Genomic DNA, 25,040 nt, shown 5'->3' with positions numbered 1-25,040 from the left:
ACAGACTCATTGCACAAGCTGTATTGTATCAACTGGGTTGAGTTTCCAGAGACAAACCGACCATTAGAACTTTCACTGAAGCCACATTTCAAATGTGCTCCCACCCTCACACACACAGGCCAAAGATGCTGAGCATTTTCATCCTTTGCCCGCCTGCTTTGCAGAAATTAAGAGCTGCCAGTTTTAACATCTTGGAAATGTTTATTTTAAAAGGTTTACACACCCCCATCTTTCCAGCATTGTAGTCCTTAAGGCAGCTTACAAGTGCAATTGAAAACAATATAAAACACTAAGAAGAGCAAATCAAGCATAAACAGCCTAAAGACATGTGAACCAGCAGCAGCAGATCAGCTTAATGGAGGGTGATGGCTTGGGTGAACAGAACAGCCTTCTCCGGGTGTCTGAACAGATAATGAGCAGTGACTGTGCCAACGGAGGAGTACAGTGATTGGGGTATCAGTCCAGAAAAGGTCTGTTCCTTGTAGCAACACTCACCTAACATCTAGGGAACTGTCATATCCACTGCCTATCAAGAGCCACCTGGCTAAAGATACTAGGTTGAAAGAGAAGCCCTCTTTCTTCCTAAAATGTGTAAATATAATAATATATTTCTATATTATAATAAAATATATAAAAAAGAAGTTTCATTTGGAAAAGAAAATGAGAAATTAAGTTGACCCTATTTTTCATCACTCACTCCCATACAACTGATCATTGTGATCTCGCTGCCGTCCATAGGCATTCACTCCATAAGATGAACAGACATTTCCCCTTACGTTTTAGGAGGAAAAAAGTACGTCTTATGGAGCGAAAAATACGGTATTTATTTTTTAACAACAAAACCAATTGTAACTAAGAATGTGGCTTAGCAAGGGTTACACAACTGATCTAGCAGTGCCAAAAGTGCCAATATTGCTTCCATCATGTGCTTGATAGCCCAACCAAAACACTAACAACAGCAGCTCATGGCCTCCAGGGTATGTACAATTTTGGCAGCATCAGGCTGAGACAACAACAGGCCCACAACAAAGTTGCAACATGCCCACCCATAAAATATATGTTAATTAAATTTCAATTTGCATATAATCCCTTAACACATATTTTGTCTTAAAATTAAATATATCATTTGGATTGGCCCTCCAGGATGTAGTATATTTCTGAGCCTGAGACGCCTCCAATTTGCTTAGCCTCTCATTTATACAGTAGCTTATGACTCATATGAGCAGTAGCTTATGAATTATGTGCCAGAAAGTTACCAGCAACATATTAATGACACAGACTCTGTGTTAGTGGGAAGCCATTGTAAGCAAATTCAGACTGGAGCTACCAGATTTTTAAAAATAGACAGCATGCAATTCAACAAGATCTAAAGTAGTAAAGCAGCTTGCAATGGCCGGGATCCAGAAACTCCAATGGAGCTCTGTACATTCAAAATAATTTCAGCTTTCTCTTCTACAAGCAAGAGGATGCTCTGCATATAAAACTGGAAGCCACCAAGCATTCATGAAGCACTTTGCTACTCAGTAGAGATTTAAAAAAAAACACTTGGGGCTTCAGGATTACACCAAGGCAGACAAGTTAACTGAAAATAATGACAGGAATATCGGCCATCATTCCAATTGTCCTGTATTTTTAATTATGTAATCACATTATGATGCTTGATTGTTATGTGTGAGTGTTACAAATGCATATGCATGTTTGTGTGTGAATCACAGAACTGGAAGGGACCCTGAGGATCATCTAGTGAAGCTGTCCTATAGAGGGATTGAACCTGCAACCTCAGCATTATCAGCACTGTGCTCTACCCAACTGAGCTAACCTGTATGTTTATTTATGTATATAACCAGTGGGTTTTTTCCAGGGGGTACTCATCGGTGCGCAGTACCAGCACCCCTTTTCTGTTGTTAAAAACTTGTGGCACTTACTGTGACAACTTCATGGTGAGTACCAGCACCTATTTTTCTAGGGGAAAAGCACTGTAAATGACTGCCCATTTTCTACTGGGCCAGCCCAGCTTGGCACTAGCCCTACTCAATGCAGGCATGAGGCCCCCAAAAGGATAGCTACAATGAAATGCAGCCCTCAGCCCTGTTTTAATCCACTGTGGAATGTCACGGCTACAGGGCAAGCTTTCACGGGCATGATCACCCTTCAGTGCTCACAACATCAACTGATGTCTTGCATGTATAAAAGAGCCACCATCAGAGACAAAGCTTTCATGACACTATACAAAAACCATGCAAAGGATAAAGTTCAGACATTCCATGTTCTGAGTAATGAGATATCACGTATGCATGACTGAGCCCAAACTCTTGCACTTATGAGCATATGGTACATAAACTTGGAATGATGCTTAGCTGACATTTCTTCGCTAAGATATTATAAGAATGCACCAAATCTGCAAAGCATGGGTGCAGGAAACATATGCATGAAAAAAGAAATTGAAGGCATAGGAAGCTACCTTATCTTGAGTCAGACCTGTTGGTCCATCTAGTTCAGTATCAGCGAATGGCAGCAGCTCTGCAGGGTTCTCTCCCAACCTAAGCTGCAGCTGCCAGGGATTGAACCTATGACCTTCTGCATGCAAGGAAGATACTTTGACACTGAGCTACAGCTTTTCCCTAAGAGCCACATTGCCCTTTCATACAGCTATGTATCAGATAGTATACTTATCAGAAAACTGAAATTGGCTGCAGAGCCCTTCCAGGTTTCCCTCTATGGAATGTGTAAGAAACTCTTTAGACATATTCATAGGAAGAGCTGATCCAGCCCATGACCCAACCTGTTCTTCTGCTGAAGGCAAATAATAATAAGAATTTTATAATAAGAATTTATTATTTATACCCCGCCCATCTGGCTGGGTTTCCCACTCAAAAGTGCCATCAATTACACACATGGTCCAATGACTGTAAACAAGAATACATAAGGCTTTCCTAATAGGAGAACTAGCCTTGCCTTAAACAGAACATGGTCTGTGCTGAGTTAAGAGATTTTTCCTCTGTGTGTATTTGTGCGATCCACTCCACATAAAACAAGTGAAAACAATTTATAGGCAATGTGGTTTTAGCAAAGGACCACCTTAACCAAAACTAGGTGGGGGGTCAGAGCTTCGTAGTATAAATCTCACTGTTTCTAGGAGACACATGTGAGGAGTTATAGTAAACCCTCCAAATGTCAAGAGATAAAAGGGCTATGATTTGTTATACACACTCACAGCTTTAAAGTATAACTGCATTCTTCTCTCTTTACAAGATAAGGATTAATGGCAGAGTCACTGAATGAATGGAAAAGAGGAGTCAGCGTTCAGGGTGTGCTAATGCTAACATGGCCTAGATTTGTAAATTCGCCTGAATTGCCACAGAAGATCATTGCTCAACTATAAAATGCTGTGATTGACTACGAAAGTGTTGCATATCCAAATCGTACACTGTCCTTCCGGTTTAAGACATGGGCTACCAGTTAATCCACACCTACATTACAGTCTGCTTCAACAAGCAGGAAGCTCAGTCCTAATAAACACATGCTAACATTACTGTTAAACCCCTCTGTAATATTATCCAATAGTTCGTCATTAGCAGTGGTGGCAGTAAAGCAACTATGTTGGCAGCCTGGTTACCATTTTGCATATCCTCCCAAATTCCGCCATTGTTCTAGGCCAGATTTAGATAAAAGTGGCCTCTCTTTCTACAGGGAACGTGACTTTCTTTTTCAGTAAGGGGTGAGAAAATCTTTAAAAAAAAAAAAATCTTCAAAATGAGTATTCTAAGAAATGTAAGTCGCCTCTAATTTTTTTCTTGTCTTTTGCACCTCTCCTCTGTTTTGTTCGATTATTTAGGGAAGAACCATAGCTCAGAAGTAAGAGTGTGTGTTTTGCATGGAGAAGGTCCCAGGTTCAATCCCTAGCATCTCCTGGCAGGGCTAAGAATGTTCCCTGCCTGAAACCCTGGAGAGGCACTGCTAGTCAATATAGACAATGTTGAGATGGATGGACCAATGATCCGACTAGGTATGGGGCAGGTACCTATGTTCCTACATGTTTACTTAGTAATAATCCTACTGAGTTAAGTAGGAGTCATTTAGGAAACTGTATTTATAGCCTCATTTATTTATCCAACTTATGCAACGATCATGATGCAGACTTATATTCTGCAACGTATAGCAAGCATGGGATCCCACTGCCATGTTAAAACCTGTCCTAGGAACGTTTCTAGGAATATAAGGCTCTAATGAGCCACATGGCCAGCAGAAGGTCTAGAATTGCCATGATCTTAAGAAGCGTGAGACAGTCATCCAACGTGGGGGAAAACCCAAACAGGCAGAGAAGTATTTCCTAGTATTCCTTGGGGGCACTTTTAACTGAGGGTGGCAGAAACCACAACACATTTTTGTGTGTGGTTTTGCTTTTGAATCAGAAGAACTCTTGCCAAAATGCTGGCAGCCTGCATGCAACATCTGCTTTGCAGACCAACTATAATAAACTGCTTCTGCTTTCTCCTCCTTTACCCTGGTAAACAGGATAACATGGAGATATCTGCTGTTCTCAACAGCCTCTCAAGTAAAAGCAAAATGTCCCTAAGATCATTTGTTTTAAATAAATATATAACCTTATAGAAACTGGACAAATGTCAGACTTGATCACCTCAGATGTTTGTTTAGTGTCATCAGAAATTACAATTGCTGCTGCTATTATTATTATTATTATTATTATTATTATTATTATTATCATTATCATCATCATCATCATCATCTACTGTTTTAAGCCATAGCCTTCTTCAGATATTTTCTTCCAAGTTAAGTAAAACAAGAAAGACAGGCAAAGGGAATGACTGCACTAGGTCTATCCCCAATCATGATTCCCATCACCCTTCATGAGTTTAAAGGCAAACTTATGGAGTACAAGCTATGATGGTTCTGCACCACTTTCACTGTCAGAGGCATTTTGCCTCTGCATACCAGTTGCTGGGAATCTCCGATGGGAAGAGCACTCCATTCTGGCAGCATAGGGATCTGATTGGCTACTGTGAAAACAGGATGCTCAACTAGATGGGTCTCTAGTCAGATCCAGCGGGGCTCTTCTTCTGTTTTTATGATCTTAAGTAGGGGGTCATCTGTACTCAGAGGTTCCCCATGTGTTTCAGAATCCCAATTTTCTCAAATTCATTGAGTGTGATATAGGATGGAGCTAGTGCACAGTCAATCCCATTGCTCCCCTCTGGGTGTTTTTCTAAATCAGACTAACACACCTGAAGAGGCTCACGTACTATGCAAAAAGGAACTTGTGAAGATACGTTCAGTTCCCTTTGAACAGAATTCCTCCAGCATCAAAAATTTCACAACCTTTGAAATACCAAATAATAACAACAATGTTTTTTACCTTGTATTCGGGTTATACTGCAAGAGGACAAACAGAAAAACAATTTAAAAACCTACATTTCCTGAGATACTGAACCAGTTCACATGCAACACAAAACTATAATGTAGCATTACATGCAGCAAGCCCCAGGCTCACATGCTTCCTCCCTTCTCTGCTAGTATCTCCATAAGACAGGAGATGTCTGGGCCTCTTTTAGATGAACCATACTTTAGAGTCGTGTCCAACCCCTTTGCTTACGGAAAACAAGCCAGCTTCATAACATATGGTTTAAACTTGTTTCTGCTAACCATAGTTAAAACCAACCACAGTTTGTCTGAATTCAGATGTCACAAGTTGTGCTTAGTCTAAAACGTGAGTGAGAGCTTCCAGACACTTCATGGCTATACTGGGGGCCGGGGGAGTTGTGTAACCCTAGGATCAATGCAGCTCATTCTCATAAACCTGGTATTCTGTGCAAATGCTATCATTCCTCAATTCATCCTTTTAAACTGATTCCAACACAGCTTCAAACGCCACTTTAAATAAAACAGCTGTTTTACCATTGTATTTTGCAGATCTCTTTTCTAACATACTTAATGACTGGCACACAGATTATTTCTAAAATGCCTATTGTTTCACCAAATAATTATTTCTAAAATGCTGCTTGTTTCACCAAATAATTGCACCAAGTCAAAAGCCTAATGAGTCAAAGCCATACATTATTCCAGATGGCAGCGCCTACAGTGGCACTAACAGCCTTATTGACTAGAGTGGGGTAGCTAACATTGTACTCTCTATATGTTTTTTTTGTCCTAGAATTCCCAACACTTCTTACCATTGGCCACATTGCCTGGGGCTGATGAGAGTTGTTGTTAAAATGTCTGAAGAGTGCCATGTTGGCTATTTGAGACGAAAGCATAATGACAGAAAACTGTGCATCCCATGTGCTGTAAGATGTGAATGCAGTCACACTACGTAAGCATATAGAGATGTATCCTGTATATTGTGTATGTGTGAGGGGTAAAGGTAAAGGTAAAGGTACCCCTGACCATTAGGTCCAGTCACGGACGACTCTGGGGTTGCGCGCGCTCAATAGGCCGAGGGAGCAGACATCTTCCAGGTCATGTGGCAAACCAGAGCAGCGCACGGAAACGCTGCTTACCTTCCCATCAGAGCGGTACCTATTTATCTACTTGCACTTTGATGTTCTTTTGAACTGCTAGGTGGGCAGGAGCTGGGACCAAGCAACGGGAGCTCACCCCGTCGCAGGGATTCAAACTGCCAACCTTCAGATTGGCAAGCCCAAGAGGCTCAGTGGTTTAGACCACAGCGCCACCCGCATCCCTTATGTATGAGGGGTACTGCATATGAATTAGAGCATGCTGGGTGGCACTGCCTGATTTAGCTCCACCCACCGGGCTTTGGCACTACCCATTTTTGTTTTGGCTCCACCCCCAGGAGGCTGGACTTGAGATAAAGTAGTCCTTGGGTTGAAAAATGTTCTGCACCCTTGCTCTAAAGTAATGAAATGGCCTTTGCTACTTGAAAGCAGTCCAATCATCAGCTCTAATTTGAAATAACCATACATTATGATGATGGCAATAGCACAATGCTTTATGACATAGCCACAACAAACAAAGAAATCTCTGCTCCAAGGAAGGAACAATTTTACAGAAAGAATGGGGGAAGACAACAGAGAGAGAAAGTAAAACCAGAACACAGCTATGTGAGCATATCAGAGAGCATGAACAGGAAGTAATGCATGCAGGAGCACCTTTACATTAATGGCAAATCTAGGCCTCAGAGGTGTTCCATCCCCAGCAGAAGGTCACCTGCTATTCTATATCTGAATCATTCATTAGACATTCCAGGGATGGATGGGAATAATGCAAACATAGGAAGTTGCCTTATACAGAGGCAGACGCCATTGGTCCATCTAGCTCAGTATGCTCTACGCACTGATGAACAACAGTTCTCCAGGACTGCAGGCAGGATTTCCAGCCCTACCTGGAGATGCCAGGGATTAAACCTAGGAATTTCTGCATGCAACACAGAAACCACCGAGCTATGACCCCTCCCCCTATAGATGAACATTCAAAGAAGGCCTCCGCCGAGTTTCTAGCATAAGCTGATCACTCAGGGCTCACAGGGTTCAGTTTGATTCTGGAGCCCACAAACACGTGAAATAATAAAGATGGATGCCTCTGAGCATGTGCAAAGGACCTCTCCCTCACTACTAAGCAGCTGGGCAATGCTGGTGAAAGAACACGAGCAATGCTCACAACGTCGCTACAAAATGTATTTCAAACAGCAATTACCACTGCAGCAGATTGGACCATGAAAGCTTCTGCTCTCCCGGTCATCAATACATATGGCATGACTGTACTGTGTTTTAGAAGCAATTCAGACTTACAATGAGGAGCTTTAGAAACAAATGGCACACGCTACATACGGCATTATGAATCAGATTCCTAATAGAGGCTACAGGGGGAAAGAGGTCAGCTTTCTTTTGCTCACCTCAATCACTTGCTGCTGATTGAGTTCAGCAGGACTTACATCTGTGTAAATAGAAGTCTGAGAGGGTCAAGGGAAATTAAAAAAAAAGAATCAGGCCACCAATATGTAAAATACTCTAGCCTCATCTCCAGCTGCTTTACTGTACTTCCTTCAATCGTCTCTCCCCCACACCCCACACCCCGCTCACAGCGCTTCAGCTGCTTAAACCCTGCATTTTCTACAGCCAGGCAAATAACAGCCAGACATTAATTAAAGGGATAAAGAACCCTTGCAGAGCTTTAAAATGGGTTTCTGCACATAAAGCAATTTGTTATCTCGCTGGAAATTTCAGCAGCAATTTGATCACTTAACATGGCTCTGTGCAATGAATGTTTTATGAACTCCAGTTCAGCACTGATCTACTAAAATGAACTTCTCGTCCCCACCACCTACAGTTCTCAAAACAAAAGCACACAACAAAATTCCTTGGGCTCCCTTTCTCAAGTCTTTGCAGAGGATGTGCTTGATCAACAATAAGAAGATAGCACCCTAATCTGTTTTGCAAAACAGGAGTACGAGGCAGGACAAACAACCTCACAAATCAAGGGCAGCAATGCTGACGTACTGATGTGGAAATCTGGTCTAGACACCTCCGCTTTCTTACCCCCTCATCGCCTCGCTTTGCATCTCGGCACTCCCGAGCGCATAAATAAGAGATGACGAGTTATAAGGGAGCAAAAATGCTGACTGAATATTAAGGGATGGGAAGCCAAGCGAAGGAATTTATGCTTCTCCACTGGAAAACAGGTGACTGCAAACACAGTTGACATCATTTCTATATTCCTAAGCAAAAGGTGAGGAAACGAATAGCTGACAGTCTTTAGCAACCGTAGCACAACAGACCACAAAGGGAGCTGTTACACCGATAAATGGGGAACATGTTTATTCTCCATTATAGTGCTTTGAAGTGTTCAAAGTGCTTCACGTACATTATCTGGTTATAATTCTTTTAACAATCCTGTAAAGTAGAGGAGAACTATTATTCCCATATTACAGAGATTGTGGAGGGGGAGATAAAGCTGAGAGAGGGTGAAGTCACATTTGCTTGTAACAGTATGACAGACTTTCTGGTTTATTGTGCTTTATTAAGAGTGACTGGTGTGCTTGTGCATGCCACCCAATCACCCATCACAATAAGCCAGAAAGTCTGGTTATCATCATATTCAAATTTGGCTAAGTTCTGAACAGTAGGCTATTTAAGATTTGAACTCCTTGACCCGAAGCACAAACTCCTAGCCCCTATGATGTACCAGCTCATTAAAAAAAAAAATTTAAAAATTATTACCAGAGTCTTCTTTCAAGCATCAGAGAGGTAAAGGTTTACCAGGGTGAGGGGAGAGGGAGTGGCAACAAATAGCATAATAATTGCTGAAATAATTGCACATTATGGCAGGGAGGGACACACTCTGCATACCAGCAGAATAATTCCTAAACAGGCCAGTACAAATCTGATATGGCTTTGCACTGACTTATGTTTACGCCAGCAGGAGAAAGCACGCCATCTCCCTACTCTACATATCCATATCTATTCAAATCATCACACTCACAGAGAAGGTAGAGAAAGGCTTGCTGCCTCACATTGCACAAGCACCTTCAAAGTCTTTCAGCATGTGCCAAATCAGGGAAGGTACGTTTTTACATTATGTCACATCTCCTTATAGCTGCGCAGCCACCCAATGGACCTCTTGAGTCACTTCAACAGAAAATGGCAGCTGAGCAAGCCCAACTAAACGCTTTGTAATTTGGAGATGTACTCAATCTTAGTCATATGTAGGGCCCAGACCCTGCTGAAATTAAAAGACATAACTTAGATCCATTGCTTTCAACGTGTCTTCGTTGAGTAGAATGCAGTCGGCTAGAACCCTCCATCTATAATGGAGATTTTCCATCAAATTATAAAGGAATATTTTTTTTAATGACATTAATAAGCTACCCGCCAACCCTCTGTCAAGGCAGCAAACTGTAAAGGCGAGTCGCCTATTTCTGTTTAGAATATCAGAAGTTTCGCATTTAAAGTTCTTTAACAATTTGTCGATTTGCCACAAAATGTCACATCTTGCCCTCAGATAACATCCTGGGGGCGGGGGGGGGAGGGACCTGCCTGACGTCTTCCAGAATGAAGGCTGAGGTCACATCCACACCATATATTTAAAGAACATGGCTCCCCCAAAGAATCATGGGAACTATAGTTTTCACCTCACTGAGCTACTATTCCCAGTACCCTTAAAAAAAACTACAGTGCTCTCCCATCTATTATCTAACAATTTAGTTCCTCCCTCATAGATCTTTGCGTGTGGAGGTCCCCAAGCCACCCCTCAAAATAATTCACAAATCACACGTAATTTTAGTTTAAGGTTTTTGGCACTATTTTGGCCACAACTTTATTAAAATACAAAATCTGTGAGTGGTTGCTTAGGCATTGGTTATGACTATCTGTTCCCCCGCCTGGGACAGAACTGACTATCCGAACTCCATCGGACGCCAGTGAAGGGAAAACAATGTTGGGGATCAGTTGAGCTGAGCGACAGTCCCTCACCGCTCACCCAACCAGCTCCCCAAGGCTTGACGGCCCTGGTCCCATTTCAGGGATTGGACGAAATCGTGGCAAGCCCCAGGATTCCTTTTACGGAATTCCCTTCCAGCATCATTGGAGGGGCAGGCATAGCCTATCCTGACCCCTCCTCCACCAATTTTTATAAGCAATCCCTAACCGCAACCTTACAAGTTGTGACTAATTGCTAAGTAGTAGCCCAAAACCAGATGGCACCAGCCAATCAGCCAAATGGCAAAATTCCTACTAGGCCCCTGCCCCAAGGCAGACGACCCCATGACAGGCAAAGCAAGGTCAACTGGAACACAGGGCGGGCGGGCGGGTTATCCGATGCACACTGCGAAAGAAAGCAGAAGCAGTGAGCCCCAATATTTAAAGCCTAAGGTCCCACCCACCCAATTTGCTACATGCAATTTGCCCCAGCAACCCGGTCAGCCAATTGTTGCGCCAGACCATAACCATTAACCTGCCTGGCAACAGAGGGCTGGCCTGGGAGCCCCCACCACAACCCGTGCTTTCATTTTAGGGAGAACACGCTTTGTTTAACATTGATAGCAATATTGTCCTCTAGAATGCAGTATTGCTTTTTGCATGAAAACATGCACCACTTTTTCCAGAGTTTGAGAAGCTTTTTCATTTTCCTTTCTTGGGAAAGCACTTTCACTTTTTAAAGGAAGTGCTCTTGCCTATTACGGCTTCCCTGATTGTGCTAGTCAACCACAAGGCCATCTTCTTGGCCTGGCTTCCTCATCTGCGGTATACATTTTACCCGAGCTTCCTGTGTTATCGTGGTTTTGAATAAACTCCAAGAGACTCTTGAAGTGATGCTGAGTACAATTCTTGTACACAGTTTTCAAGCTCATTTATTCAGAGTTATAACCTTTTAAGATTTCTTTCACTAGTACACACAAACCACTCATAGGAACTCAAGAAGCTGCCTTATGCTGAATCAGGTCATGGGGCCCATCAAGCTCTGTATTGCCTACACAATGACAGGAAGTGGCTCTCTAGGGTTTCAATTGACTAATTGTAGATACTAGAGATTGAACCTGGGACTTCCTACATGCATTGTAGGTGCTCTACCAATTAGTTAAAGCCCCTCCACCATGTCAGCACAACGTCTAAGATGCCTATGCAAGCTACTTTGCCACAGATTTTGGGGGGAGAGGGGGCATTTTGTTCAATCACATCCTTAACTCACTTTTTCATAGTTATTCTTTTTACAGTTCAAACATGAATGTAGCAATAGAAACACTAATTTTAAACACTGTTGAAAGAATAACAACATTGTTTTAAAGCACACACAAACCCTTTAGGAAAATGTATCTCTTCTGTATCTCTCTACAACAGAAAGAGACAACTATTAGGAAATGTTTGCACTGTACAAAGATCAACTACGCTTTGCCTGATCTGGAAACGCAAAAGCAAATCTGAATTCAATGAGCAACTGATTGTCGAGGAGTCTGACCTTCCAGAAAGGCTCACAAAAGGTTATGCCAGTGTGGATATGACATAAAACCAATATAAAAACATTTCTAGAGTTTAGTGCCATAAAACTTTCTGCAGCTCATGGAAGAATAGCCGAAGACCTCTGATGGCACAAGGGCTAGAGAAAATCCCAGACTATCAGGTGGAATTCACTTCTAGGGTAAACACGCTGAAGTTCATGGACATGGCTTAGGTTCATTAATTTCACTGGGTCTACTCTGAGCAGAACTTAATTCAACATAACAACCTGTGACCAGCTTACAAAATGTTATAAGGAAATGAAAATTTGGCTTTGTTCATACAAAGACAGTCTGGAGGTTATAGTGTTTTGCTCCTTACTTGAATGAATGCGTAGCCCATCTTTTCCCAAAGGAAGGTTCAAGATTATGCTAGACATATGTGGGTCTCTCTCCTTTCTAATCTGCTTTAGCTTTCTCATAGATCTTAGTGGGCTGTCATTATCAACTCCCCCTCCATATACTGAAAACAACTGCAGCAAAATAACAGGACCAGATATCAGGAGCTGTGAGCAGAAAACTCTGCCCCTTCTCCAGCTTACTCTATTCACCGGAAGACAACTGAAAACCATTCTGAGCCAGTCATAAGGAGAACTGAAAGGCATTCTGTGTTGAACATAAAGACAGCAAGAAAGCATTTTGAGCTAAGCATTCCCTTTTATGGGGGTGGGGGTGGGGAAACAAGGAGCCCCTGCACATTTAGGACTGCAACTTGTATGTGCAGTAGCCTTTAAACAGATCCTCAAAAGCACATGTTCAAATACCCCGCCTGAGAGCGTGTCAGGCCAGAGGACACAATACCAAGTTGACTGAGCTATAAATAGAGAAGGTTTAACAATGTACAATGAAAACCATTCATGACAAGGGGAAAGAATGGCTAAGCATCAAAAGCCAGCTATACTCCAAGTGGGTGTAGAAAGGTATGCCGTTGGCAAACACTATGGGCAGAAGCATTTGGCAGAAACAAGCAAGGAGACTCAAATGACCAATTCAAGGCAATCCAGCAGTTCTACGACGACTGTGAGTGATTACAACATCCCCATGAACACAGTGCCAACAACTTGAGAGACTGTCATCACAAGAAAGGGAAGAGAACTTAGGAGAATGAGGAGTGGGGGCGGGGGAGATCATCTTCAGTTGTTGGACAGGTATCTCACCCGCTGACACAGACACAATAGCATTTACTATTGTAATACAGTAATGAGGTTGCCTGTTTAATGCAGCAGTCAAGAGCTGTGAGCCATAAACTGTTGACATAAAAACACCCACGCACGCTGTCAGTATGAAAAGTTGTCCTAGAAGAACAAAACCTCAAATATGCTCAAGTCTTTGGGATACCATGAGCAATGACAAGTTAACTTTAAAAATGTAAGAGCCACATAGTAAAAAAAGGGGGGAAAAAGAAGTTACATGCATACATGTCATCTTAAGAGAGTTCTGCCTGTACAGTCTTTTCAGAAGACACACACACACACACGCCTGCCGCCTTTTTGGAAGTTTAATCCACCTCATTACAGAAAGGACTGACAAATGGAGGCCTCACAGCCAAATCTACCCACTAGAGTGTGTCATTTGACTTCCCACATCCCCTCCCAATGGCTGTCTTGGAGTCAAGAGAGGTGTGTGGAGGGAGTGGTTGGCTGTATCAATGAGACTTGCTTTCAGTCCACTTTGAGGTATGAGAAAGGGCCTCCACCTTTTTCTAGTAAAACCAGATACTGACCAGGGCCACATTCCTGTTAAAGGAGGAGATACATTCCACAGGGTCTTTAGGACTGTTATGCCTTTAAAAAGATCTTAACACGCAACACTCTCATGTTTCAACTAAGTATACTTTCTTGCTTAATTTAATTCTTGCCTTCAAATTATTTGAGTGTGCTGCGGTGACAATACTGGAAATTTTTGTTTGTCTTCCACAGTCTATCCCAGCTTTCCTCAACCTTGGGCCCCCAGATGGGGGTGAATGGCAACTCCCATTCCTGACACTGACCATGCTGCCTGGGGACTATGAGGTTTGTGGTCATACACCATCTGATGACCCAAGGCTCACTCTGATTTGCAATTAGAACTAGCACTGCCATAAATATGTGAAATGATTTCTTTCATATCCCAAAATTATTTGTTTCAAACCTTGCAAGATGCCCTTTCTATCCCATCTTTCCTTTTGTACTCTAGCTATACAGCTAATACCATGAGTGACAGCTTCTGGGTCCTTATATAAAACAATCTTCCAAGCATTTATACTCACTCTGTCTTTATCGTCAGCGACGTCACAGAGAATGTCATCACGGTCAAGGATTCCCCCATCACCATGTTCCAGACGATGCACCTGTATCCAGTAGTTTGGATCCTGCAAACCAAAAAAAGGATAATAAACAAGAAATTATTCCACAGTTGATAACTCCACAACTACGGCCTGTTTGAAAGTGTCCCCTCCTCACACACTCAAAATCTCTCTGCCAATGAAAAACCAAATGCCAACTTGCCCTCTATGTATTCAGACTATTGGTCCATCTAAATCAGCACCATATTAGTTTGTTTGCTTGTTTGTTTGCTTCTGTTTGGCCCAAAGTGGAATAACATAAGAATGATACAGGAAGTGCAATGAATACAACAAGGCAATATGAAATAGCAAAATCATCAAATACTTCACATTTGTGACCTTCATTCATGCTCTCAACACAAATACAACTCCCCCATCAATCCATCTCTCACTTGGAAGCCAGGTTAACTCACAGCCCGCCCACCTTGGCTGCTCCAATCTCTCACCCAGGAGTGAAGCCATCCACAACAATCACTGATGGGGGTGTGCCCTCACCCTCACTGAACCCCACAAATAGCCTTGTTCCCTGTAAATGAGCCACAGCTATGTCCTTATGGTTCATGGGCAGGGCTAGCTGGTCCAATCCTCTAACTCCAACAGGCCACTGTTCCACAGGTGCAGCATAAAAGCTTCATTGGATGTCCATGAATTCTAGTGTTATGGGGGGTGGGACTTTTCACTATCCACCTTCATCATGCCATGCAAGATTTTATAAACTTCTATCATGTCACCTCTTACTCACTTTTTCTCTAAACTAAAAAGTCTGAAACACTGCAGCCTTTCTTCACTGCCACTCCATCCCCTTGATCATTTTGGTTGACGTTTTCTGAACCATTCCTAACTCAACAATACCCACCAACTGGATAGTGGGAACCAGCACAAAGGAATCTTCCCTTACACAAATGACTCTTATAGTCACATATAAACACTCATTTTGGAGTGCAGCCAAGGACAGGGAGTTTGAAGTCAATGCAGACTGACAGATAGCTATCAGAAGAGGTTAAAATGGAGAGTTGCAAGGTCTTAGCTGCTGGACTAAGTCAGAAAAGAACCTTACACATTTCTCAATCAACCAAGCAAGTTAGAACATGACTGGAGAAATAGCAGAGGCAGGAGATTCAGTAATCTCTTCTAGACAAGAGATGACCAGAGCATGGACAAGGAATGTAGAGTAGACAGAGACCCAAGTCTTCACTCTGGTTTGCAGTTCATTTATTACAAGTGCGCTTTGTTTACCCTAGATGAATCAGATTGCAAACTCTGTCATGGAGAGAGCAGGTGGTACTGAGCCAAGGGCATTGTTAGACTATAGCAAATGAGCAAGTAAAACATTCTTGAACGGTTAATCACAAACCTGTTGTGCTTGGAGCCAATATTAGGACATGCCCTGCACAGCTTTCCACTGATCTGCATCAGGGATAGGCAGAATTTGTTTTGGTTTAAGACAGAAGAAGCTTTTGAACTCGTTCGGTCAACTAAGGTTCCAGGAGGCCTAATCTTGAAGCATATGAATCCAGGAATGTTCCTATATAGCTGCAATGGGAGGGGTATAATTAATCTTCAGCTTTCCTGTCAACAGTTTTTGTACAAGCTGTGTGCCAACTATCTATTTGTTTGCTAGTTTTATCTTGCTTGACAGTCAGATTGCAACGGTGACAGTTAAGCTACAAACTCTCCTGGTATGTATGTTAGTATGTTAAGTTGGAAAGAAGTTCCATTCATTTCCAGGGGACATTATTATTATTATTATTATTATTATTATTATTATTATTAATACCCCACCCATCTGGCTGGGCTTCCCCAGCCACTCTGGGCGGCTTCCAACAAAACATTAAAATACAGTAATCCATCAAACATTAAAAGCTTTCCTAAAAAGGGCTGCTTTCAGATGTCTTCTAAAAGTCTGAGAGTTGTTGTTCTCTTTGACATCTGGTGGGAAGGCGTTCCACAGGGCAGGTGCCACTACCGAGAAGGCCCTCTGCCTGGTTCCCTGTAACTTGGCTTCTCGCAGTGAGGGAATCGCCAGAAGGCTCTCAGAGCTGGACTTCAGTGTCTGGGTAGAATGATGGGGGTGGAGACGCTCCTTCAGGTATACTGGACCGAGGCCATTTAGGGCTTTAAAGGTCAGCACCAACACTTTGTGCTCGGAAACGTACTGGGAGTCAATGTAGGTCTTTCAAGACCGGTGTTATGTGGTCTCGGCGGCTGCTCCCAGTCACCAGTCTAGCTGCCGCATTCTGGATAGTTGTAGTTTTTGGGTCACCTTCAAAGGTAGCCCCAGGTAGAACACATTTCAGTAGTCCAAGCGAGAGATAACCAGAGCATGCACCACTCTGGCAAGACAGTATGCGGGCAGATAGGGTCTCAGCCTGCATACCAGATGGAGCTGATAAACAAATGCCCTGGACACAGAACTGACCTGCGCCTCCATGGACAGCTGTGAGTCCAAAATGACTCCCAGGCTGCGCACCTGGCCCTTCAGGGACACAGTTACCCCATCCAGGACCAGGGAGTCCTCCACACCTGCCCACCTCCTGCCCCCCAAAAACAGTACTTCTGTCTTATCAGGATCCAACCTCAATCTTAATTCCTATTAAGATTGGTTGAAGATTGCTGCTTGAAAGCTGTTAGAATGATTTCATCTTTTTTTCCCATTCCATGTTCAAAAGTTTCTGAACATGGTGTCACAGTCACCACCTTTTGTTTGTAACTCTTCCATTCCCTGCTTCCCAATGATACATAGGAACAAAGGAAGCCATCCTAAACTGAGTCAGACTATCGGTCCAAACTAGCTCAGTACTGTCAACATTGACTGGCAGCACCGTTCCAGAACTTCAGGCAGGAGATATTTCGGCCTTATATGCAGATACCTGGGGTTGATCTTGAGGCTTTTTGTATGATGTAAAGCATGTGCAAGTTGGATGCTTAATTTGCATGCCATGGTTCACCATTTCCCATGGTTCTATTCCCTCCTCTGCCCTTTCAGGTCACTGAAATTTAACAGTGATAACTTATGCATGTAATGTCAGTCAAGCACACCATTCTGCAAAAGTGGGAAGTCACCAGGTCCCATGAGGTAGATAAATGAGTAGAACTCTTAATTCTTGTAGATCATCAACAAATAGGCAATATAAAATGAGGGGTGGAAGTTACATTTCAAAATATCTAGCAGAATCTATACAGAACCTATGCAGCAGACTAAAACAGTTTTCTGCCTCGTTGGCATTATTCTGTTCCACACCACTCTGAAGAGTCAATGCACACGCTTTTAAAATATGGGAAGCTAACCTTTGTTCTTAAGCATATACCAACCAGGAGTGTGAATGATGACAACCAGATGTTTGAAAATATAATTGTACAGGTACACCTGTTAAAAACTGCATTCTTATTAAGTGTACATTTGGTGGCAACTCCAAGTTCTACACAATAAATGAAATGTAGAGGTAACCAGGGTTAAAAGTAACTGTTGAAAGGAAGTATGAAAACTGCTGGAGGAAAATATATCCCAAATAATTATTGGGCCAATTATGTTGCTGCCAGCATAGCACAGGAAAAAAAAATATTGACAAGGCTCCTCTTTAATGGAAGTCACTAAAGTTTTCTGTATTTTCTCCTTCCTTTCTTTTTTCATCAAAATCTACATACTGGGTGTTTTCATGTTCTTGCTCTGCCCATTGCTTTGCTGCTACACTCCCTCTGCTGTTTGAAAACAACATCCTGCAAGCTACTACTCAAGCTACGTGGTACTAAGTGCATACTTTCCCCACCCAATCACATCACTGTTGGCAGCACAACTAGCAGAGGGAGGGAGGACACACTTTGATTTCATGCTCAGAAAGAAAACCCATTAGAAAGTAAAACTATCTTATTTTAATCTCATTAGCCAAGACATGGTTGTGCTGCTCCTTCATAGTTCATACATTGCACAAAAGTTTATATTTATAGAAGCTCTGCTAATTCCACCTACGGGCAGGAAAGTTTTGAACAAAAACAGCACTATGTGTGCATGTGGTTTATGCATATATGTAGCACAATTGGTTGACATCTTGATAGTGGTGCATGAAATAAAAATAACCAGTCAACATAAGGATTTGCAAATATAATTTTATCATATACATTTGTTTTAAAACTGGTGTGTGTGTGTGTGTGAGAGAGAGAGAGAGAGAGAGAGAGAGAGAGAGAGAGAGAGAGGAGTGCATGTGTCTATACTTCAACATTTGATTTTATCGGTATTTTTAAAATGAATACATCATATTGTTTTATGTAAACTGCTAATCTTTGTTGATTAAGCAGTATATAAATCTTGTTAAAACTTAGATGACTTCTAGCCTCTTATCTAACTACCAAATGACAACCTCATTTTTAGTATCCACAAAGTATAAGTACCCACGACATGTTTTTGTTGAACAAAAAGTCTAGCAGCGCCGAGACTGACAGTTTTATTGTGGCATAAACTGTTTCATGGACTACAGTCCACTTCTAGTTGAGAAAACTCATGGCTAGAAAAACACTGCCTATTTCTAGTCACAAGGTTTGAGGGGTGGAGATGTCACGCAGTGGCACAAGACCTACTAAGTGTGCAGAAGTTCCATGTTTGAAAGTCTCTGGAAACTGAATTTGCCTTTTGATTGACCCTAACAGTGCATTTGCCCTAAGGTCTCCATCCAATTTGAGAAAGTGCCATAACTCCTGCAAATATAATGTCCCAAGTTGAATTCCCGTCATCTCCAGGTAGAGCTGGGAGAGAATCCTGCCTGAAATCTTGGGAGAGTCACTGTCAGTTAGCATAGACAGTACTAAGCTAGGTGGACCAGTGGCTTGGACACAATGTAAGTCAGCTTCCTCTATTTCTAACTCTGGCTCCAGTACAGTAAGGCTGAGATGCACACGACAGCTTCCTCCATGCCCAGCTGCCTATGGTGACAATGGAGCTGATATTAAAAGATTACTAGCAAACACAACTTTTTCTGCAACATCAGTTCCTGCTTTACCCCATTACACAGCAATCAAATATTAGGAAAATCAGAAAGAAAAGCAAAACAGGAATCTCCAGTTGGGTGAACTTCAAACTTGGGAGTGACATGCAAAAAGTGATTATTATTCTGTTTTACAATATACCTCAACTGCTACAAGAAAGTCCTAAATACTCCATAAGCATAATGAAAATACTAGCAAAGAAACAGAGGTGAGGACCACAACAAGGTAGTATTTGCACTTTCAGCAAGGCATTCAGTTATTTGTTGATATCTACTAGAGAACCTGCATAGTTTTGCAGTATTGTCTTGCACCAGCACACTTGTAGATATAAACAAGTAGTGTTGGCTGGAAGGTTAAACCAGGTGCCATGACAGAGGTACACCAATTCCCCTTTCCCTGGACATGGCCACTGATCAGAGGATGAAAATGCAGACTCCTCAAATCACAAACCACAATGATCCTTCTGGAAAACAGGTAGTGATGCTGACTAACTAACAGCATTTTACTGCCTGCTGGAAGATCTTCCATATGCTACCCTCCAGATGTTGTAGACTACAACTTCCTTCATCCCTTCATGCAGGCTGGAGCTTGGGGGGAAGTGTAGTCCAACCATCTTTAGAAAGTGCCAGGCTGGGAAAGAGTGAAGTACTGTGTGGGCAGCACTTTGAACCTAACACTTCATTCTTATCAGTGCAACACTTGAAACCTATCTTCAAAAGAAGCCTTACATTTATATGTGTCGTTATTAAAACCTGCATTGCTCTCGAACGCCTTACGAATTTGTAACAGGCATTGTTGCCTTCATGAAAGAATCTTAGAAAAGGAGACAGGCTCTCTTTCTATTTCACAACCACAACCATAAAAAAATCCCTACATGCCATTCTCCAGCAGCTAGAGGCAAGCCTCTTGCGACTCTTCCTGTTCAGCAAAGGTATTACATAAAACAGTAGGTCAGCAAGACTAGACAAGGCAAGGAACACCCTAAACTAGTTTGACAGCAGCTTCTATTACTGTAGGATCTCGTAAGTAGGTATGAAAATAATATCAGTTCTCTTGCATTCAACAGCTGTCTAGTGATGAAAAATGTTCTTATTTTCTCTTTCAAAGCAACAGCCTTATTCTTCCACCAAATCCTGCATTGCCAGTGATTTTCAAACGTTCTTTCATACTTAAGAACAACATTATAAGGTATAAATATATCGACAATGCAGCTAGGTAAATCAGCTGGGGCAAGATTCAGAATGAGTGGACAGGGAAGCTTCCTAATTCATAGCTCAGTCTTTAGATATGTAATTATAATGTGGAAATGCAGGTCTACTTCAGAATATGCAGCTCTTCCACTCTAGTTAAAGGTGCATTAACCTAACAGAAAAGTGGGGAACCTTTGGCCCTCCAGATGTTGCCAAACTACAACTTAACACTGGAACTCATGGACAGCTGAATGGAGGAAGATTCAGGACAAATAAAAGAAAGTACTTCTTCATGCAGTGCATAGTTAAACTATGGAACTCACTTCCCAGGAGGCAGTAACGGCCACCAACTTGGGTGGCTTTAAAAGAGGTCTGGTTATCAGTCACTACTAGCCATGATAGCTATGCTCTGCCTCCACCTTCAGAGGCAGTGATGCTTCTGAATACCAGCTTCTGGAAACTACTAGAAAGGAAAGTACTCTTGGGCTCAGTTCTTGTTTGAGGGTTTCCCACAAGGCATCTGGTTGGCCACTGTGTGAATAGGATACTGGACTAGATGGGCCATTGGCCTGATCCAACAGGTGCATCTTATGTTCTTAATTTCCATGAATCCTAGCAAGCACAGACAAAGGCCAGGGTCAGTGGGACTTGTAGCAGAGCAACATCTGGAGGGCCAAAGGTTCACCACACCTGACCTCATAGTCTAAACCTCCAAATGAGGGGCCACGAATGGAGTGTCCTCCAGATGGTTTGGACTGCAACTCCAGTCAGATCCAACCAGCATGGCCAATAGTCAGGGATTATGGGAACTGTAGTCTAACAGCATCAGGAAGCCACGACGTTGGCTATCCTTGCTCTAAATGTTACATTTTCAATAACTTTTGGATGAGGCTGTAAGTATAACGCATATGCACCTGTAAGACGATGCATACTTTTTAACCTGATATATTGGGAAGTTATAATTATAAGATCTATATCCGCTGCTTTATATTCAACTTACACAGTGTGTAAGAAGACTGGCCAGTTTATCAGGAAACTGCATAAAACAGCACAACAATATGATCACTTAGCTACACCCCACAAGTAAAAACAAGTGAAGTCTCTTATTTCCTGCTTACACCCAGCTACATTTTTCCCTTTGATGGCATTCTGAAACTGACTTAAAGTATTTCACAACTGACAGACTAAAGCAATGCACTTATCTATGGACTTCAAGGAAGCCAAGTTTACACCTAAAGGTTGTAAACATTTTACAGGTTTATGGCATGCTCCTCAGAGATTGCTACGAAATAAATGTTTTGCTACCTATACAGAAATAATCTCACCTCCAACACAAATATTGCAGGTCAACTACTCAGTGACTTCAAGAAATGTAGAAGTAAAACTAAGAACATTTCAAGGAAATTCATTCAAACACAAAGCCAACCTGGCTATAAAACTTCCTCACTTGATGGTAAAAGAGAAATGTAAAGACCCATGGTCTTCATACACATAAAATAATGTGTGACTTTGGTTTGCTTTTCTTCACCATGGCTAAGTGTTGCATCTAAATATGGAAACCATGATCAAGGACTGCAAAAATCCAAGGTGGAAACTGCTGCTTGGAGTGAGTTTGCATTAACTGTGGTTAAGCAACATGTCTGCACCATGCAAGCCACATCAAAGGCACTTTTTGCCACTTCTCCAGCCTGTTTCAAGATAGCAAACACATGTCACTGGTGTCTCCCAACACAAGCACTGCTTAGTGCAGTGAGCTAAATCATAGCTTTGCTGTATGGTCTAATTCATATATCAGGTTAAACAACAGTTTAGACATGCAGGCCTCAGGATGTTGAGGGGAAGGGAGAAGAACACAAAAGCTTGAAGCTCACTATCACACATAGTGCTTACCTGTGGTTTAGCACTGCATGTGAACACAGCCCTTCTCTGATTAAGGTAACAAACCATGAACAGCGCTAATCATGGTGATGTGCTCTTGATTTCACCAAGCAATCCCGAGGAAATGATAGCATTAAATAATAAAACAGATACTGCAGTATTCTTCTGTTAACAATAAAAATGAAACAGAATCTTCCTCTTGTCTCTGAAAACATAGACAAATACAGAGAGTGGTATCCAACACTAGTTAGAGTTGACCCCCTTGAAATCAGCAGACTTCAGTAACCATTTCAAATGGGTCTAATCTGAAAATGACTTAGCTGGATATCACCTGAAAGCCTCTTCTTTACAAAGGAGTATCATATGACAAGGCACAGCCAAGCTGTAGCTCTTTGGGAATATTTCAATTCAACACTATGTCATCTAACCTTCTCAGATAGGAGAAACTTCAGCAAATCTTAATGCTCAGAGAAAAGATTCCTAAAACTTCCCCAGCAGTTTTTTTCATGACACTGTAAACTTTAAAAAGCCCTGCTTCTTTGTGTATGCTTAAATGTTAGGAACAAGGATTTATATCTTTATGATCACAGTGTCAACATCACAAACACAAAGGATTTCACAGTGCATTTGTGTAAGGCTAATATGTTTCAAAAGGTCCCTACAGGAAGGCCAGCAGAGAGCACTGTTTGAACGGAGCTAAAGTAATAGCTTATACTTAAAAGACTGCAACAGTTCTTATGTGAGCAGCAGCAACTCAGCATATGGAACTCTGAATCAGCAGCTTGCAACACTTCAGGAGTCCAGAATTAAAATCCCCTAATGTTTATTAGTTGTTTTCCTTTTTTATTGAAGGGAATCTAAGGGAAGGGAATCTATAGATTACACAGAAAAAAATGTGCTTTCCAATGTGTAAGACCTCAGACTGCAGGTAGGAGACTCATAAGAAACTTCCTATGTGTAGAAAATATTCTCAACAAAGCAAAAACTTTACCAAAGTCCCTTTCACCCCAGTGCTCAGACAGTACACTCAGGGAGCTTTTTCTGTAGGGAAAATATTTAAAATGTGATACATACATCCCCATCTGCAATCTGAAGTGGTACAGTCCATGAATCTACCATCCTTGCCAGCTACATCTGTGTAATAGGGCAGAACAGCTCTTAAGCTGCACTGAAATCAAACCAAATCTAAGCACACATTTTATTAATAAACTATTTTTATCCTGCCTTTCTGTCCTGCAAAGAATATATAAATAGAAAGCAAGACACAGAGCAACAGAATCAGCAGCAAATGACAAGAACAGCGCTGCAAAGGAATGTACAGATAAGGATGAGATAAGCAAGTGATTCTGTAAATCAAAAGCATGTCAAAACCAGATGGTCATTGCTAGATATCAGACCAATATGCCATCAAAGTGGGGGTCAAACAAGCTTTCTTGGGTGAGAATTCCTGTGGGAGTGAATTCTATAGTTTAACTATGCACTGTGGAAAGAATCACTTTGTTTTATCTGTCTTGAGTCGGGAATGTATCCTGATTCCTGAACTACTTATAAGAGGTGATCAGATTAGTCAGATGATAAGGCCACCAACGACTACCTCCATCCCAGTTGCTGGAAATTGCTAGTTGCTGTTGCACTTGGGCTCTGTTTGCAGGCTTCCCATGAGCATCTGGCTGGCCACTATGAGAACAGGATACTGCACTAGATGGCCTTTGGATCATTCAGCAGGGTTCTTACGTAAATGTTCTTATGTAATCGCTCCCTCAGCCATGACAAGGCCCACCACACTGACGGCACTTATTTCCTCAATAGCAAGGCATGCCTTTAGTAGTTGCTTTCAGCATGCCAGGAGTGGGCAGTCAGTAAGGAACCACAGAAAAGAATACCAATGGAAGCATTGCTGAAAAGGATGAATGTAGGAATGTAGGAAATGGGCCCTATACTGCATGTAACACCAATGTCTCACAACAAATGTAACTGATCTGTAGCAAACACAACCTGAAGAAAGACACAGTGCATGTACTTTTGTAAACAATGAATTTTTTTCATATTTTAAAATATATATAGATTATTATAATAGCCCATTTACCTAGGTGGTCATTGCATTTGTGGTACTGAGCATAGGAGGCTAGGCTTGAGCTGGAAAAAAACCCCAGTGATATGCTTCCCAGAGGCCTGGATTTATGAAAGGGTGAGAAATCTGCTCTGTATCTTCTGCCCTGGTTTTAAGTCATTTGGAACATAATGTTGGAGGACCTGGAATTATAACCAGTGCAAAGGGAGGAGGGAATCCAATATGTCCATTTTCCTCTCTTAAAAAAAGCAAGCATCCCTTTTGTTAATTTGCTAATAATCATATTTTTCCATGCATGCTTCTGTTGTGCTCAAAGGAACAGCCAAAGCAAGCTTTCGGGTTGTTTGTTAAGGTGGGAAAAGACACAGCTTTTATTGTACAAGTTGGATTCCTATTACTTTCTTCAGTCCAACAACCCAGAAACAACAAACACTAGAGGTTGGATTACATCTCATTCAGAAGGCATGCCTTCCAGGATTTCAGTTAGAGAAATGTAATCAAGCAACTAACTAACAAAAACTCAGCAGCTGGGAGACTTTTGGGGGGTGGGAGAAAACAGCATATTCAGAGTAATCATGTTACAGTGCTTTCTGTGAGGTTTCTCAATGGAGTCCCAAACCTACAAGGTGATAAAAT

At 41.9% G+C, this 25,040-nt stretch overlaps 1 protein-coding gene across 3 annotated transcripts in view; it reads right to left on the bottom strand.

Annotated features, from left to right (window-relative positions):
* PARD3 (par-3 family cell polarity regulator) overlaps positions 1-25,040 on the bottom strand; it is a 543,662-nt gene that overhangs the window by 460,651 nt on the left and 57,971 nt on the right. For all 3 annotated transcript variants that reach the window (XM_080973988.1, XM_080973985.1, XM_080973986.1), the window contains exon 2: positions 14,214-14,315. In XM_080973988.1, coding sequence (XP_080830114.1) covers positions 14,214-14,315 — 102 coding nt within the window. The remainder of the gene's footprint in view (positions 1-14,213; positions 14,316-25,040) is intronic.

The sequence above is a fragment of the Podarcis pityusensis genome, assembly GCF_964106645.2.
Source record: "Podarcis pityusensis genome assembly, chromosome: 12".
In the NCBI taxonomy this organism is placed as follows: domain Eukaryota; kingdom Metazoa; phylum Chordata; class Lepidosauria; order Squamata; family Lacertidae; genus Podarcis; species Podarcis pityusensis.
The sequence above is the reverse complement of the archived record's forward strand: the minus strand, read 5'-3'. Positions and strand labels throughout refer to the sequence as shown.